The sequence below is a fragment of the Leucopleurus acutus genome, assembly GCF_964270905.1.
Source record: "Leucopleurus acutus genome assembly, chromosome: 13".
In the NCBI taxonomy this organism is placed as follows: domain Eukaryota; kingdom Metazoa; phylum Chordata; class Mammalia; order Artiodactyla; family Delphinidae; genus Leucopleurus; species Leucopleurus acutus.
In genome coordinates, this window is record NC_139155.1 from 55,722,609 (window position 1) to 55,739,049 (window position 16,441).

At 40.4% G+C, this 16,441-nt stretch overlaps 1 protein-coding gene across 1 annotated transcript in view; it reads right to left on the reverse strand.

Annotated features, from left to right (window-relative positions):
* MYOM1 (myomesin 1) overlaps positions 1–16,441 on the reverse strand; it is a 161,178-nt gene that overhangs the window by 56,698 nt on the left and 88,039 nt on the right. The window contains exons 17-21 of the mRNA XM_082852834.1: positions 10,931–11,055; positions 6,216–6,399; positions 5,569–5,743; positions 1,860–1,981; positions 396–683 (exon numbers count right to left, since the gene is read on the reverse strand). Coding sequence (XP_082708960.1) covers positions 396–683; positions 1,860–1,981; positions 5,569–5,743; positions 6,216–6,399; positions 10,931–11,055 — 894 coding nt within the window. The remainder of the gene's footprint in view (positions 1–395; positions 684–1,859; positions 1,982–5,568; positions 5,744–6,215; positions 6,400–10,930; positions 11,056–16,441) is intronic.

Consider the following 16,441-nt stretch of genomic DNA (forward strand, 5'->3'; position numbering starts at 1 on the left):
TGAAATATTTTTCCTATCCATTTATTAACAAACAGATATTTTGAAAGACCTCCCATAGGCTATGAGTATCAAATCCTTCCCCTCTCATATCTAACTCTCTCAGCAAAATGAGGCCAAAGGTGTGTCTGCTTGTTAAACCAAAGAGACTCTATAACCAAATTACTTTAAATATTCTATTGTCATTAAGCACAATGAATTATGTGTCAAAGCCAAACCCCTATAAAATTACTTTCACAACTCATTAAACAAAAGTATTACAAATGGATAACTGAAAACATAAAATTAAGAATGAACACTGATGAAAGTGAACACAGATGGAAGAAGGTGATCTGGACAACGAGTGGTGAGGACACTCATGGAAACAGACAGGATGCTTTTACTGTTTCAACTCTCACCTAGATCCTTCTTCTTTTTCAAAGGGTCGGACTTACTTTTCCCCTTAACAGCTGCTTTCTGTAGTGGTGGGAAAAGCTCTTCCTGAACTGTTTCACTTACTTTACTCACTTCTGTTTGGCCCAGGTTGTGAGAGCTACTGGGTAGTGAAGGTTTGTTAAGTTTGCTACCAAGCAAAGCATCTTTCTTAAAAGTTGGCTGGGAGGTGTCATGCATGCCTCCCCTGGAGTCTGTTAGTCCACCTGGTGTATCACTCAGTTCAGGCCACACAGCTGGAGACACTCCTCCCCCTACAATTGCCAGATAACAACAGAAACACTTTGAACCAGGACACAGTACAGAGTGCTCTTACTTCATAGAACAAACGAGAAAAACATTAGCACCACAAACAGAACAAAAGCAATCTTGGTTTAACGGAAATCACTTGGCTTTGCAAGAAATATGGAAAGCATACATTTCACATAATTACACCAAGGAAGCATTTCAACATTTCCATATTTTCAAAATAGAAGAAATGAGAACAAAAAAACCACAGACAGAACAGGAACCATTCTGATTTGCAGGACCCAAGTAAATATAAGAACAAGCACTTCTCAGACATTTCTTGAGAGAGCTCCATTATTCAACAGAATGGGGGAAAAAAGGACCATAAAGTGCACAGGAGACAAACATTGAAGATCTTGATTATATAACAATTAGAGTTATGTACCTTACTGATATAGTAATGGTCTGTACCTCCCAACTTCAAAGATGCATGTTCACTATGTCCTTATAATACAAACATATTCTAAGGAATGTTAAGAAGTAATATGGGGTGCTAACTGAAGATAACTGATATTAAATAATCTTTCTCTTTAAATACATGCTACTACAGCACAGATTTCAATTTAATTGCCCTGAAATACCTGGGTCCCTTTCCCACCTTGAGATTGGAAGGTACATCACTGTACATACATATAATTACTTTATTACTGGTTTTATTCTGTTGGTTACTTTGCCAGCAGAGATGAAACATATCAAGCAACCACACACGTCTCGCACAAATTTTAGCAGTTTATAAAAAGCAGGTTAATGTGCTGTTACTGAGAACAAGCCAGGCTGTGCCACAGATGAAACGGCTTTTAGGTGTGAGATGCCCTGTGTTACGGGTGATGCACCGCCTCATGGAATCGGGTGGCACTTCATACTCCCGGATGAGCACGAAGTTAGAATGGAGATTCACACAATGGGAAATATCTGAGGAAACTTGGACTGGTGAAGATGAAAGGCTACAGATGCACAGAATCTGGATAAGTGATGAAGATCTGTAAAATGACAGCTATGGAAGGTTAGAGGTCACCTGGAGTCAGAGACAATGATCATCTGAGGATGGAATCATCGAGCAATACTAGAAGTTTTACACAATTTCTGAAGAGGATGGTACCTTTCGCTGTAACTTAGAAAAATTCATTTTTCTAAGGACTTACCAATAGCAGCTTTTACTTTGATTGCTTCTGAATCTTGTGAATATTCACTAAGTCCAGCTGCGTTAACTGCTCTGACCCGGAAAATATAACTCTGACCGGTAGTCAATCCATGACAAGTAAACCTGAAAGGAAAGAAAGTTTTAAAAAAACTTTCCCAGGAGGAAGGTTAGGGAAGTTGATTGTTAGCTTAATGGAATCATCTGGCTTTATGAGAATGATTCATTTTTTAAAAGGAAGAAGAAGACGTAGAGAGATGCAGGTAACATATGTACATTAAACAAGAAGGCACCTCAGGCAATTTTCTAAACTCACTCTGTCAGACGATGAGGAGTCTTGGTTATCCCCTGCACAAACACCTACCCTTTTGAGCCTACGTGTGCTTATCAGTAAAATGGAGGTAATAACGCCTACACGTTAATTTTTGTGTGAAGATTGACCATAAAGTATATATAGCACCGGGGGGCGGGGAGGGATAAATTAGGAATTTGGGATTAACAGATACACACTACTATATATAAAACAGATAAACAACGCTTGTTTATCTATTTGTACTGTATAGCACAGGGAACTATATTCAATATCTTGTAATAACCTATGACAGAAAAGAATTCAGAAAAGAATATATATTAAACAGAATCACTTTGCTGTATACCTGAAACATTGTAAATCAACTATACTTTAGTTAAAAATAAATTTAAAAACTTTAGCAAAAAAGTATATATAGTACCTATTACGGGGCCTGGCTATAGGAGGCATTTAATAAATAATAGGTGGTATTAATAACACGATTAATGACTATTTCAGGGATATACTTATAGCTGTAAGGCACTGGCTGCCTTAGTCATAGAGGCCTACTCACTGCCTCCCTGCATGCCATGGAAGGTACAGTTACTTGAGAAATTGACTCCAGAATTGTCATTTGCATTTAAGGGTCCAATAATGAGGTGCGAATCCATGGGCAGTTTGACACATAAAACAACCCCACTCTTTAATAGCTATTATGGCTATAAAGAAAAACTGTCTCATGAATCACTGTAACATTCTAATGCATCCTGAGGACTGTAAGCAGAGGAAATAACTGGTCTGCTAATGACTCTATCACTATTAGCATGTTGAAATACTTAATAAGGGCAGTCATAATGTAGGCCAGCTCAGTTCAGTAAACATTTATTAAGCACTTCAGTGTTCCAGACACTGAGCTAGGTACTGAGGATACAAAGATGAATAAAAAATGGTGCCGGCCCTTGAGCAGCTCCGTTCTATTTATGGAAAGGCAGACTCTGCCTTACCCTCCATGAAAATTTCTAAATAGTCCCCAGAAAATGTGGGGAACTCAGAGTAAACGTGAAGTACACAAACAGGCTAAATGAATCTCTTGCAAAACATATTGCCTTCTCCTGTTAACTGGTTTGTCTTCATTCTCTCCTGTTCTACAAAAGGAACGACTCATCCTCTGGGGGTCCTTGGACATAGAAGTGGCCAAGTCAGAAGCTGCCTAACAAGCCTGCTTGACAATTGGGATGGGGTGAGTCTCCTCTGAGATTGGTCCTAAATCAAAAGAGACTCAGAATTTGGATGCAGGCCAGAATCCATCATCAACTTGCAAAGCTGGTTGATAAAATATTCAAAAGCAAGAAAAAATAACCCTCCTCACATTAGAAACAGACACAAGGAGACAGTAAAGTATTCTGAATGTCTTTATTTTGGTGTTTATATCTCCTCAGCACTGGATTTAACCATATTGATGTTCAAAATTTGTAAAATGTTGATACTTTTTTCTGCTCATTTAAAATGTCTGCATAATTTATGACACTGGACAGCTACATGAACAAGAATCAAACTGGACTACTTTCTCACACCATATACAAATACAAACTCAAAATGGATTAGACTTAAATGCAAGATCTGAGACCATGAAAGTCCTAGAAGATAGCATAGGCAATATGCTCTCTGACATTGGTCTTATAATATTTTTTTGGCTCTGTCTCCTCAGGCAAGGGAAACAAAAGCAAAAATAAACAAATGGGACTACAGCAAATGAAAAAGCGTTTGTACAGTAAAGGAAACTATCAACAAAATGAAAAAGCCACTTACTGAATGGAAGACGTAAGCAAATGATATATCTGATAAGGGGTGAATATCCCAAATATAAAAAAAAAACCTCATAAAACTTAACATCAAAAATCCCCCAAACAACCCAATTAAAAGATGGGCAGAGGATCTGAATAGATATTTTCCCAAAGAAGACATACAGATGGCCAAAAAGCACATGAAAATATGCTCAACATCAGTAGCCATCAGGGAAATGCAAATCAAAACCACAATGAGCTATCACCTCACACCTGTCAGAATGCATATTCTCAAAAAGACAAGAAACAACAAGCGGTGGCAAGGATGTGGAGGAAAGGGAACGCTCACGCACTGCTGGTGGGATGTAAATTGGTACAAACACTATGGAAAAGAGAATGGTGGTTCCTCAAAAAATTAAAAATAGAACTACCATACCATCCAGCAATTCCACTTCTGGGTATTTTTCTGAAGAAAACAGAAACACTAATTCAAAAAGATACATGTGTCCCTATATTCACTGCAGCATTATTTACAATAGCCAAGATATGGAAGCAACCTAAGTTTCCACTGATAGATGAATGGATAAAGAAGATGTGGCATATATATACAATGGACCATTACTCAGCCATAAAAAGAACGAAGGCTTGTCATTTGCAACATGGATGAACCTAGAGGGTATTATGCTAAGTGAAATAAGTCAAAAAGAGAAAGACAAATACCATATGATTTCATTTCACTTCTATGTGGAATCTAAAAAACAAAACAAATGAACAAACGTTAACAAAACAGAAACAGACTCATTGATGTAGAGAACAAACAGTTGTTTGACAGAGGGGAGCAGGGTCAGGGGTGAGTGAAATAGGTGAAGGGGATTAAGGGTTACAAACTTCCAGCTACAAAATAAATGAGTCATGGGGATGAAATTATAGCACAGGGAATATAGCCAATAATATTGTAATAGCTTTGCAATGCTGGCAGATGGTAATTAGACTTATCGTGGAGATAATTTTGTAATGTATAGAAATATTGAATCACTATGATGTGCACCTGTAACTAACATAGTGTTGTAGATCAATTATACTTGAATTTAAAAAATAATAATAAGGGACTTGCCTGGTGGTCCAGTGGTTAAGACTCTGTGCTTCCAATGCAGGGGGCACAGGTTTGATCCCTGGTCAGGGAACTAAGATCCCACATGCCACGCAGCATGGCCAAAAAAAAGTAATAAATAAAAATAAAATAAAATGTCTGGTTAATTTACGTTCGCTAGAGCCTATTAGATCCTTGAAATCTAGTATCACACTAGGTATTAAAACACGAACAGAGGGTTAAAAAGGACAAACAGCATACAGGGAAAGAATCAGAAAAGAGCTATGAAATGATCTCTTACCATAGCTGGCATTGTGTGTTTCTAAGTGTTTAATATCACTAGTAATCCTTTTTTCAAATGTATGGCTGTAGACATGTTCAATTTTAAGTTCATCTGGATATTCAGAGCATAATGTTTTTAATAATCTCCCTGTGTTTGGTGCTTGTGCTGCTGTTTGGGTCCATGTCTGTGGTCCTTTCCTCAGCCCCTGTGGCTCCAGTGTCATACCCCCACTCCCCCCCCCCCACCCATCCTGCATATTGCGGTTACCTTGTGCCCTTCACGGGGTTGTTGTTGCAGGGCTCCCACTTGCCAGAGCCAACAATACTTGACTCTATGTAGTATCCGACCAGCTCCTTAGCATCTTTGGATTCCTCCCACGTAACAACAACTGATGTGTCTGTATTTCTGCTTGGGATGATATTGCTCGGGGGCTTGGGGATGTCTGAGAAAAGAGGGAAATGATGGTCCAGCCCAATGTGGTTTAGAAATTCATTCTTATCACATGTGCACAGACATGCACACACATATATAAATTTTACACTAGTAGTCACGTCAAACACACAGTTCTTTTATAATATATTTGTTAAAGCAGAAAGTTTTTAAAAATATGCTAGTTTGGGAGTACAATGAGAAACTAAACACCCAGGAACATACCAACCCCTTCCAGAAAAAAATACATTAGCAATACTGTTGAAACTCCTGGAGAAGTGTACTTTTCATAATAATTCATAATAATGAAAAATTTTAATGTATCAGTCAAGTACAGTCATCAATTACATTAATAATATGAAAAAAGGATGTCATGATTTTTACTTTTGAATATATACATATTCCAATAAGATTCTTGCTTTGGAATCCTCTCTTGAATTGAAGTTAAATAAGTTTACAGTGGCTCAAGCAAACTCTATACTTACCAAGTTTGTCCTCGACCATGGTCACTTCCGTTGCCTCGGAGGGCTCACCAATTCCTGCTGAATTGGAGCAGCGGACTCGGAACCGGTAGGATTTCCCCTCAGTCAAGTCAAACAGAGCAAAGCGGGGAGACTTCACAGGGAGCTCCATGTTCACCTGCTGCCAGTTTTCTGTTCCTGCATCACACTGTAGCCAGAACAGTGGAATCCATTGAAAGCACAGAAAGAATAAACTGGAACTCTAAGCCAGGCATCTTGAAGTTCGTTTATCTGCCAACAAACTACTACCTGTTATGCAAGCTGGACTGCAAAAGAGATTTGGGGGAAATGGGGTATGAAACATCTGAAGTACACAGGATTATCTAAATCAAATATGGCTGTATTGTTGAACAAATATGCTGCTTTAATACTTCACTTCCTTTTTAACTAAATAAGATCATTGGTCTACTTACAAAAGTCCTTAATTTATTTAGATGATAGTTTGGGGTCAGATACTTTTCTAATTCTTAGGGTAGGTAATTAAATTTAATATGCTATGTTAGATACTTATACTTAAATTTCCATTATGTTGTTATGAACTGTGTTATTTTAATTGTGTTTTATTTAATGTCTTATAACATCATGCAGGTCTGTGCTCATATACCATCTCCTCAGAAAGGCCCACTTGATCACCCTCCTTCCATTACCAATCTGAAAGCTTTATTTGCTCCTTTCCTATCTCTCTGTATCCCTTACTTACTCTGCTTTATTTTTCACCAAGACACTTAGCAACACTTGAAATTAAATTATTTATTTGTCGTCTCCTTCATTGGAAAGTAAATTCCAGTGAAACAAGTTCAGGGAGCTGTCTTGTTCACTGCTATACCCTGGAATTGTTATCTAGCACATAGTAGATAATCAACCATTTTTGTTTCTGAATTAATAAATTTTTCTGAATTCTGAATGCATAAAGTTAGTGTAAGATAAAGAAAATGTTATTTTTTTGCCCATATTTTAGAATAAATAATGGGGAAAACCAATTTAAAGATATTTTATCCTTGAAATTAAATTGATCTACAGTGACTTTGAAATCCCTGAAAGAAGGATGTGGTGTGTATTTGAGCTTAGGTACAGAATACAGTAAGAAAACTATCAGCAGTCTTCAGTAATCCTTTTTCCCTACTATTATAACTTTCAGCTCTGCCCAAGGTAGCAGAAGTGACTTTGCTCCAGAACTTCTGAACAGTTTTAAGAGACTTTTCTGGAAATCCAAACCTTGTGATAGACTGACCAGTTGTCAAGAATGATAAATCTGGGGGACAATAAGTTTATTGGTACATCACTCAGCATAATCTTCATTGACTTGAAATGAGAGGCAATACGGTATGGTGAAAAGAACTCAGAGGCACCGATTCTGGTCCTAGCTTTGGTAACAATGAGATATGTGATCCTGGGAAAGTCACATTAGTGTCATCATCTGTAAAATAAGCAAATTTGACAAGCTAACCTCTGAAGTCCCTTGCAGTGCCTTTTATGATAATGTGTCAGTTGTGTGTGGGAGGGTAGAGAGGATAAATTCCCCCGAACAGTCAATCTGCTCCCCACTGATGGACAGAATTCTCCCAGACTTTTTATCCTTTAGTTTATGGCTTTGACTCATTTTGACATTTTCTCCCTTAGGGAACACATAAACATTTATCAGTCATTTACACTTTCATAATAAAAATAGTAGCCGCATTTCAGTGTCCTAAGAACTTTACCCCATTGTAACTCTTTAATCCCCTCAACTGTGCTCTGAAGTAGGTACTGTGGAGGTAATACTGTGTGATTACTGAGGTTTTCCAGAGGAGACTTAGGCTTGGGAAGGTTGAAAGGCAGCAATGTATAAGAGCTGGATATATGGACCTGAGCCAGACTGCTAGGGTTCAAATCCTAGCTCTGTCTCTTCCTAGTTGTGTGATCTTGGGCAAATTATATACCCCATCTATGCTTCAGTTTCCTCATCTACAAAATAGACATAATGTAAATGAAAGTATTTCCCTCATAGAATTACAGTAAGAATTAAGTGAGTTAACACATGCAGAGCTTAGAACAGTATCTGGTCCTTGTAAACATTAGCTATTTTTATTCCTTTGATAGAAACAGAGCTACCAAGTAATACAATCCTTGCCTCTGACATGACCAGACTTCTGATAGGGGAATGAGAGAAAGAGCTGAAAACAATTTTTCTGGAGAAAAATTGGGGGGCTGAAAAGAACATAGTAGGATGGAAAGGTTGGGAGTGCTGAGACCCGATTTATCTAATTCCTCTCAATATCAACCATTTCAGAGCTCACAGACATGGCATAACTGGTTGCAAGCCTGTCACCATGACAGGCAAGTTCGTCCTTTATGTGCAAATCCCAGGTAAAGAGTTCCATGAAGAAATGCAAGCCCAGGGGTAACCAAAGAGGCAGCACTGCTGTAGGCGTGAACATCCTGGGGATGGAAACTCGCCACAGAACGAGAGCATGGGAACATCTCCCTTAAGAAAGGTCAACGTATTAGATAGAAGTGGTTCATCAGAGATAATCTGAGACTTGGCTCAGGAGAATGGTCTAGCATTTGGACAGTTCCTCTGTAAATGTGCCCCAGGTCTCTGGATGTGTGCTGCTCCCTTACTACCTCAATGTCCTGTCCCTTTTGTCTGTCTGTGGTGCCTGTACAGGCCTCTTTACCCATGCCGCACTCATAAATGTCCCTTCTGTTCCATACGAACAGGTGCAGTGCTGGAAGAACATTTAAATTTTAACCTGGCTCACGTATTTAGGCCTGGAAAAGTGACAGACTTTCGTGGAGAAATTCATGTTTATGTGACCAGAGGAGATGCTCAACAGAAGCTAAAAGCTGACTCATCTCAAGAAAAGGCCTCGGTAGTAGGTTCTTACTGTCCCATTATTCTAAGAAAGATGGTAATTGCTGTCACAGAGCTTATTCAGAACCGTCTTCATGTGGAGCATTTCAAAAGGATTCACTGGGGAGGGTGTATTAAACACCACAGGAAGTGAATATTTATCACTCTTAGTCTTGTCCTCTATTAAAAAAAAATAAGGGAAAAAATTTTAAATCAAGAATGCTACTCAAGTTATGTTTTATTTGAAGCTAATATCTAGAAAATATAAAAATTAATAAAAATATAAATTTTTAGTATTATTTTGGTAAAATCAGAATTTCTTTGAAGACGTCCATATTACACGTTGAAGAGATGATACGCTTATTGTTACCAATTTGTTAGGGATAAGAAGCAAGTGAGGAAAGCTCCTAAAGATGTGAGTTAAATGTCCTCATCAAAGAAAAGTATAATAATTAATAAAGGGAAACCACAGACCCTAGTGTTTTTAGCTCCAGTATAATTTTCTCAAGAGCTGCTAATTAGAAATAATTAAAAGGCCATAAAGATAGTCGAATATTGCTTTTACGTTGTTACCTAATTTGCAGATGTTTGCCTACGCCTATATTCCTATGATATCTATTCTCTTGTAATAATTGTCAGGGAAGGTGATCTAATAGGTGTTCTGAAACTGAATGATCAGAGTAGCATTAAAGGTAAAAGAGAGGACTTTAGGAAAATTAATTGAGCTCCATAACATTTTTGCAAAAAAAAATGACCTTTTCTATGATTTTTCTATGAAAGCAAAATGTAAATGATACCTTAACATGCTATCACAGAATTTTATAAAAATAAAATATAACAAAAAAGTACAAACAGTTGTTTCATTCATTGTTATTCTAAGAAGTGGTGCATAACTGCCAATAAAAATGTTCTTACAGACAAGATAAGATAAACTTATTTTAATTTTTTTCAATTATATCCTAATCAAAACCTTCTTAACAATGGATTTGGAACCTCAGTTTCAGCACATTCTCTTTAAATGCCCTTTTCCAGTACCAATGACCCCTTTAGGCGCGGACTTCCTCCGCCCACCCCGGGCCCTGTGCCTTGCCTGGCAGGTGCTCCCCTGTGCACTTGCAGCTGGGGTAGCTCCCCCAGATAATGTCTTGTCCAGGTCTTGCTTTTCTCCATTTTCTCAGCATAAATACTTATTAGAACTCCTCTCCAATATGGGTATAGGATAGATTCACATGTAATTCTCATCATTCCACCCATTTTAGGCCTTCATTGTATGCTGCCCTCTCCAAGATAACTACAATATAATTGTAAGATATTTGAGGGAAAGAACTAGCCCATATCTTTCTTGATTGTAACCCCTGACCCCACCCTCCCACCGGCACTTAGAGTAGTGCCAGCCAAGCTTGAGGGAGCATGTAAGGACTTTCTGTCTTCACTCTCGCAGCCATTTGAAAGTATTGTAACTTCTATTCCTCTCGCCCATCTACCCTTCCTGCAGAAGGACAAGTGCAGAGAGATGAAAAGGCATTTCTAGGGCAAGGGAGACAGAAAAAGTGTCGAGAAAACAGTGTCACAGAGGCAATCTACAGTTTCAGGAACATTTCTCTTCTTAGAAGGCTTATGAGTTGGGGTCTGTGGACCTTGTAGGAGTCTATGGGTAACCCTCAGGGATCCATAAACCCCCTGAACTTTAAGGCAAAGTTCTGTGTGATACACATTTTTCTATAGAAATTGTTTACAGTTTATAAGAGTTTAAAAAGTTCAGGACACAATAGAAATTTAATCTCTACTTCCTTAAAGAAATCTTGAAGAAGTGTTAAGAGGTATAATGTCGATCCCAGAGTCTTACCTTTTCTACAAAGTAGAGGATGCCCTCATGGCCACGCTGACGGGGGGGCTTCCAGCTCAGCACCACGTAGCTCTGTGTGGCCTCGATGACAGAGAGGTCTGTGGGGGGCCCGGGAACAATACCCTCTGAAAAACAACAGGGAATAGTGAGGGGCACACACTTGGGAAGCCCAGGGGACTCAAGAGTCACAGAGGGAGGAAGAGCTAATTACTGCTCCACAGTAAAAAGAAGTACCTTGTCTCTAAAATTCTTCCTAAAACTTTCATTCATTCATTCATTCATTCAAAGCCACAATTTTACTTTCTTTGCTTGACAATTTTAATTTCCTTACAGTCCTGAAAAACAGTAGCAATGACACAAGTTATGTTTTCTGCACATCTTACTTTTTTAAAATAAATTTATTTTATTTTTGGCTGCGTTGGGTCTTTGTTGCTGCATGCAGGCTTTCTCTAGTTGTGGTGAGTGGGGGCTACTCTTCATTGTGGGGCGTGGGCTTCTCATAGCGGTGGCTTCTCTTGTTGTGGCTGGCAGGCTCTAGAGCACAGGCTCAGTAGTTGTGGCACACGGGCTTAGTTGCTCTGTGGCATGTGGGATCTTCCCAGACCACGGCTCAAACCTGTGTCCCCTGCACTGGCAGGTGGATTCTTATCCACTGCGCCACCAGGGAAGCCCTTCTGCATATCTTAAATCAGCTTTTTGACAGAATATCTTTTCAAGTATGCTTGGGTGGCAAACAACCTTGGAATATAGAAACAGTATATCCTCTAGGTCAGAGAGTTGTTTCTGACCAGAATAGTAAAGATAATGTCTTTCTCCAAGAAACTTTGAGTAGGTTGGTGAGCAGCTCCCTTGTAAGACTGGGGTTTCCTAAGGGCAAGCTTTCTCAGCTGTGACGCAGATCTCTGCATGGGCAGCGTCCACATGTGTGGCTCCACATCGCCCTGTGGGGCTCAGGGAAGCAGGGGGACCAGTGAAAACATGAAGCTCATGCTGTCTGCTGTGCTGTGGGTAACAGAGCCCTTTCTCTCTGACCCGGGAGTCTCATGCCTTTTGTCAGCATCTATGAAACTGCTATGAAACTTGATGGCTCGTAAGTAGGGTGAAGTTTTAGACCCTCCACAGTTCTTGACATTGGAGTGGCCCTTCCATGTGAAACAAGTAAAATAATGAGGAAAATATATGAAATGACCATTTATAGACATTGGACATCAGTCATCATAGGACAATGATACCCCATAGCTGGAAAATTAGATGAGCCCTACCACTGTCCCAGCTTACTGTCTGGAGGGAGTTTCAAGGCAGCAGCTCAGGAAGAGAAACCCAGGTGGAGCCTGGAAGTCTCCCTGAGTGGAGAAGAAGCTGTAATTCCAGGGAGGGCAAAGTGTGCACAGAGAGAGTCATGGGGAGGAAAAGGCTGCACAGAGAGAAAGGCTTCAGAGACTTGAGAGGGTCCCTTTGGAATATTCACCTTAGTATTGATCAGCACATGCATACAAGGAAAGCACCTGAGGCCGGGAACACCCACACAAAAGAACTGGAGAGAAAAATTCTCAAAGCTCTCAAAGGACCTGGGAGAGTTCACCCTCCCACCAGCCAGACTGGAAATCTCCTAACTCATGGGGCATCCGGTAGAGTACTCAGAAAAGTACTACCTCTGTAATTCAGCCAAATTACGGCTACACTAAAGGCTGCTCTGATTCCACCAAACAAAAGCAAACCTTGAAAGAATCAAATTGTTTCCCCAGAGCAAAGCTCAAGAATATTTATAGACATAAAAAAATATCCAGCACCACACAACATAAATTCAAAATGTCTGACATGTCATTAAAAAAAAAAAAAGGAGGATCTAGGGGAAGATGGCGGAAGAGTAAGATGCGGAGATCACCTTCCTCCCCACAGATACACCAGAAGTACATCTACACGTGGAACAACTCCTACAGAACACCTACTGAATGCTGGCAGAAGACCTCAGACCTCCCAAAAGGCAAGAAACTCCCCACGTACCTGGGTAGGGCAAAAGAAAAAAGAATAAACAGAGACAAAAAGATAGGGACGGGACCTGCACCAGTGGGAGGGAGCCGTGAAGGAGGAAAGGTTTCCACACACTAGAAGCCCCTTTGCGGGTGGAGACTGCGGGTGGTGGAGGAGGGAAGCTTCGGAGCCGTGGAGGAGAACGCAGCAACAGGGATGCGGAGGGCAAAGCGGTGAGATTCTCGCACAGAGGATCGGGGCCGACCGGCACTCACCAGCCCGAGAGGCTTGTCTGCTCACGCACCCGGGTGGGCGGGACTGGGAGCAGAAACTCGGGCTTCGGTCGGAGCGCAGGGAGAGGACTGGCGGAGTGAACACAGCCTGAAGGGGTTAGTGCACCACGGCTAGCCGGGAGGGAGTCAGGGAAAAAGTCTGGACCTGCCGAAGAGGCAAGGGACTTTTTCTTCCCTCTTTGTTTCCTGGTGTGCGAGGAGAGGGAATTAAGAGCGCTGCTTAAAGGAGCTCCAGAGATGGGCACGAGCCGCGGCTAAAAGCGCGGACCCCAGAGACGGGCATGAGACGCTAAGGCTGCTGTTGCCGTCACCAAGAAGCCTGTGTGCGAGCACAGGTCACTATCCACACCCCCCTTCCGGGGAGCCTGTGCAGCCCACCACTGCCAGGGTCCTGGGATCCAGGGACAACTTCCCCAGGAGAACGCACGGCGCCTCAGGCTGGTGCAACATCATGCCAGCCTCTGCCACTGCAGGCTCGCCGCGCACTCCGTGCCCCTCCCTCCCCCTGGCCTGAGTGAGCTAGAGCCCCAGAATCAGAGGCTCCTTTAACCCCGTCCTGTCTGAGCGAAGAACAGATGCCCTCCGCCGACCTACAAGCAGAGGTGGGGTCAAATCCAAAGTTGGAACCCCGGGAGCTGTGAGAACAAAGAAGAGAAAGGGAAATCTCTCCCAGCAGCCTCAGGAGCAGCGGATTAAATCTCCACAATCAACTTGATGTACCCTGCATCTGTGGAATACCTGAATAGACAAGGAATCATCCCAAATTGAGGAGGTGGACTTTGAGAGCAAGATTTAGGATTTTTTCCCCTTTTCCTCTTTTTGTGAGTGTGTATGTGTATGATTCTGTGTGAGATTTTGTCTGTATAGCTTTGCTTTCACCATTTGTCCTAGGGTTTTATCCGTCCTTTTTTTGTTTGTTTTTTTGGGGGGTTTTTTTACTTAAAAAAATTTTTTTTTCTTAATAATTATTTTTTTATTTTAATAACTTTATTTTACTTTATTTTATCTTCTTTCTTTTTTTCTTTCTTTCTTTCTTTCTACTTTTTCTCCCTTTTATTCTGAGCCGTGTGGATGTAAGGCTCTTGGTGCTGCAGACAGGAGTCAGTGCTGTGCCTCTGAGGTGAGAGAGCCAACTTCAGGACACTGGTCCACAAGACACCTCCCAGCTCCACGTAATATCAAATGGCGAAAATCTCCCAGAGATCTCCATCTCAACACCAGCACCCAGCTTCACTCAACGACCAGCAAGCTACAGTGCTGGACACCCTATGCCAAACAACTAGCAAGACAGGAACACAACCCCACCCATTAGCAGAGAGGCTGCCTAAAATCGTAATAAGTCCACAGACATCCCAAAACACACCACCAGACGTGGACCTGCCCACCAGAAAGACAAGATCCAGCCTCATCCACCAGAACACAGGCACTAGTCCCCTCCACCAGGAAGCCTACACAACCCACTGAACCAACTTTAGCCACTGGGGAGAGACACCAAAAACAACGGGAACTATGAACCTGCAGCCTGCAAAAAGGAGACCCCAAACACAGTAAGATAAGCAAAATGAGAAGACAGAAAAACACACAGCAGATGAAGGAGCAAGATAAAAACCCACCAGACCTAACAAATGAAGAGGAAATAGGCAGTCTACCTGAAAAAGAATTCAGAATAATGATAGTAAAGATGATCCAAAAACTTGGAAATAGAATAGAGAAAATGCAAGAAACATTTAACAAGGACCTAGAAGAACTAAAGATGAAACAAGCAACGATGAACAACACAATAAATGAAATTAAAAATACTCTAGAAGGGATCAATAGCAGAATAACTGAGGCAGAAGAACGGATAAGTGACGTGGAAGATAAAATAGTGGAAATAACTACTGCAGAGCAGAATAAAGAAGAAAGAATGAAAAGAACTGAACACAGTCTCAGAGACCTCTGGGACAACATTAAACACATGAACATTCGAATTATAGCGGTTCCAGAAGAAGAAGAGAAAAAGAAAGGGACTGAGAAAATATTTGAAGAGATTATAGTTGAAAACTTCCCTAATATGGGAAAGAAAATAATCAAGTCTAGGAAGCATAGAGAGTCCCATAAAGGATAAATCCAAGGAGAAACACTCCAACACACATATTAATCAAAACACATATTAATCTCCAAGGAGAAACACTCCAAGACACATATTGTCAAAAATTAAATACAAAGAAAACATATTAAAAGCAGCAAGGGAAAAACAACAAATAACACACAAGGGAATCCCCATAAGGTTAACAGCTGATCTTTCAGCAGAAACTCTGCAAGCCAGAAGGGACTGGCAGGACATATTTAAAGTGATGAAGGAGAAAAACCTACAACCAAGATTACTCTACCAGCAAGGATCTCATTCAGATTTGATGGAGAAATAAAAACCTTTACAGACAAGCAAAAGCTGAGAGAGTTCAGCACCACCAAACCAGCTTTACAACAAATGCTAAAGGATCTTCTCTAGGCAAGAAACACAAGAAAAGGAAAAGACCTACAATAACAAACCCGAAACAATTAAGAAAATGGTAATGGGAACATACATATCAATAATTACCTTAAATGTAAATGGATTAAATGCTCCCACCAAAAGACACAGACTGGCTGAATGGATACAAAAACAAGACCCATATATATGCTGTCTACAAGAGACCCAGTTCAGACCTAGAGACACATACAGACTGAAAGTGAGGGGATGGAAAAAGATATTCCATGCAAATGGAAACCAAAAGAAAGCTGGAGTAGCAATTCTCATATCAGACAAAATAGACTTTCAAATAAAGACTATTAGAAGAGACAAAGAAGGACACTACATAATGATCAAGGGATTGATCCAAGAAGATATAACAATTGGAAATATTTATGCACCCAACATAGGAGCACCTCAATACATAAGGCAAATACTAACAGCCATAAAAGGGGAAATCGACAGTAACACATTCATAGTAGGGGACTTTAACACCCCACTTTCACCAATGGACAGATCATCCAAAATGAAAATCAATAAGGAAACACAAGCTTTAAATGATACATTAAACAAGATGGATTTAATTGATATTTATAGGACATTCCATCCAAAAACAACAGAATACACATTCTTTTCCAGTGCTCATGGAACATTCTCCAGGATAGATCATATCTTGGGTCACAAATCAAGCCTTGGTGAATTTAAGAAAATTGAAATTGTATCAAGTATCTTTTCTGACCACAACGCTATGAGACT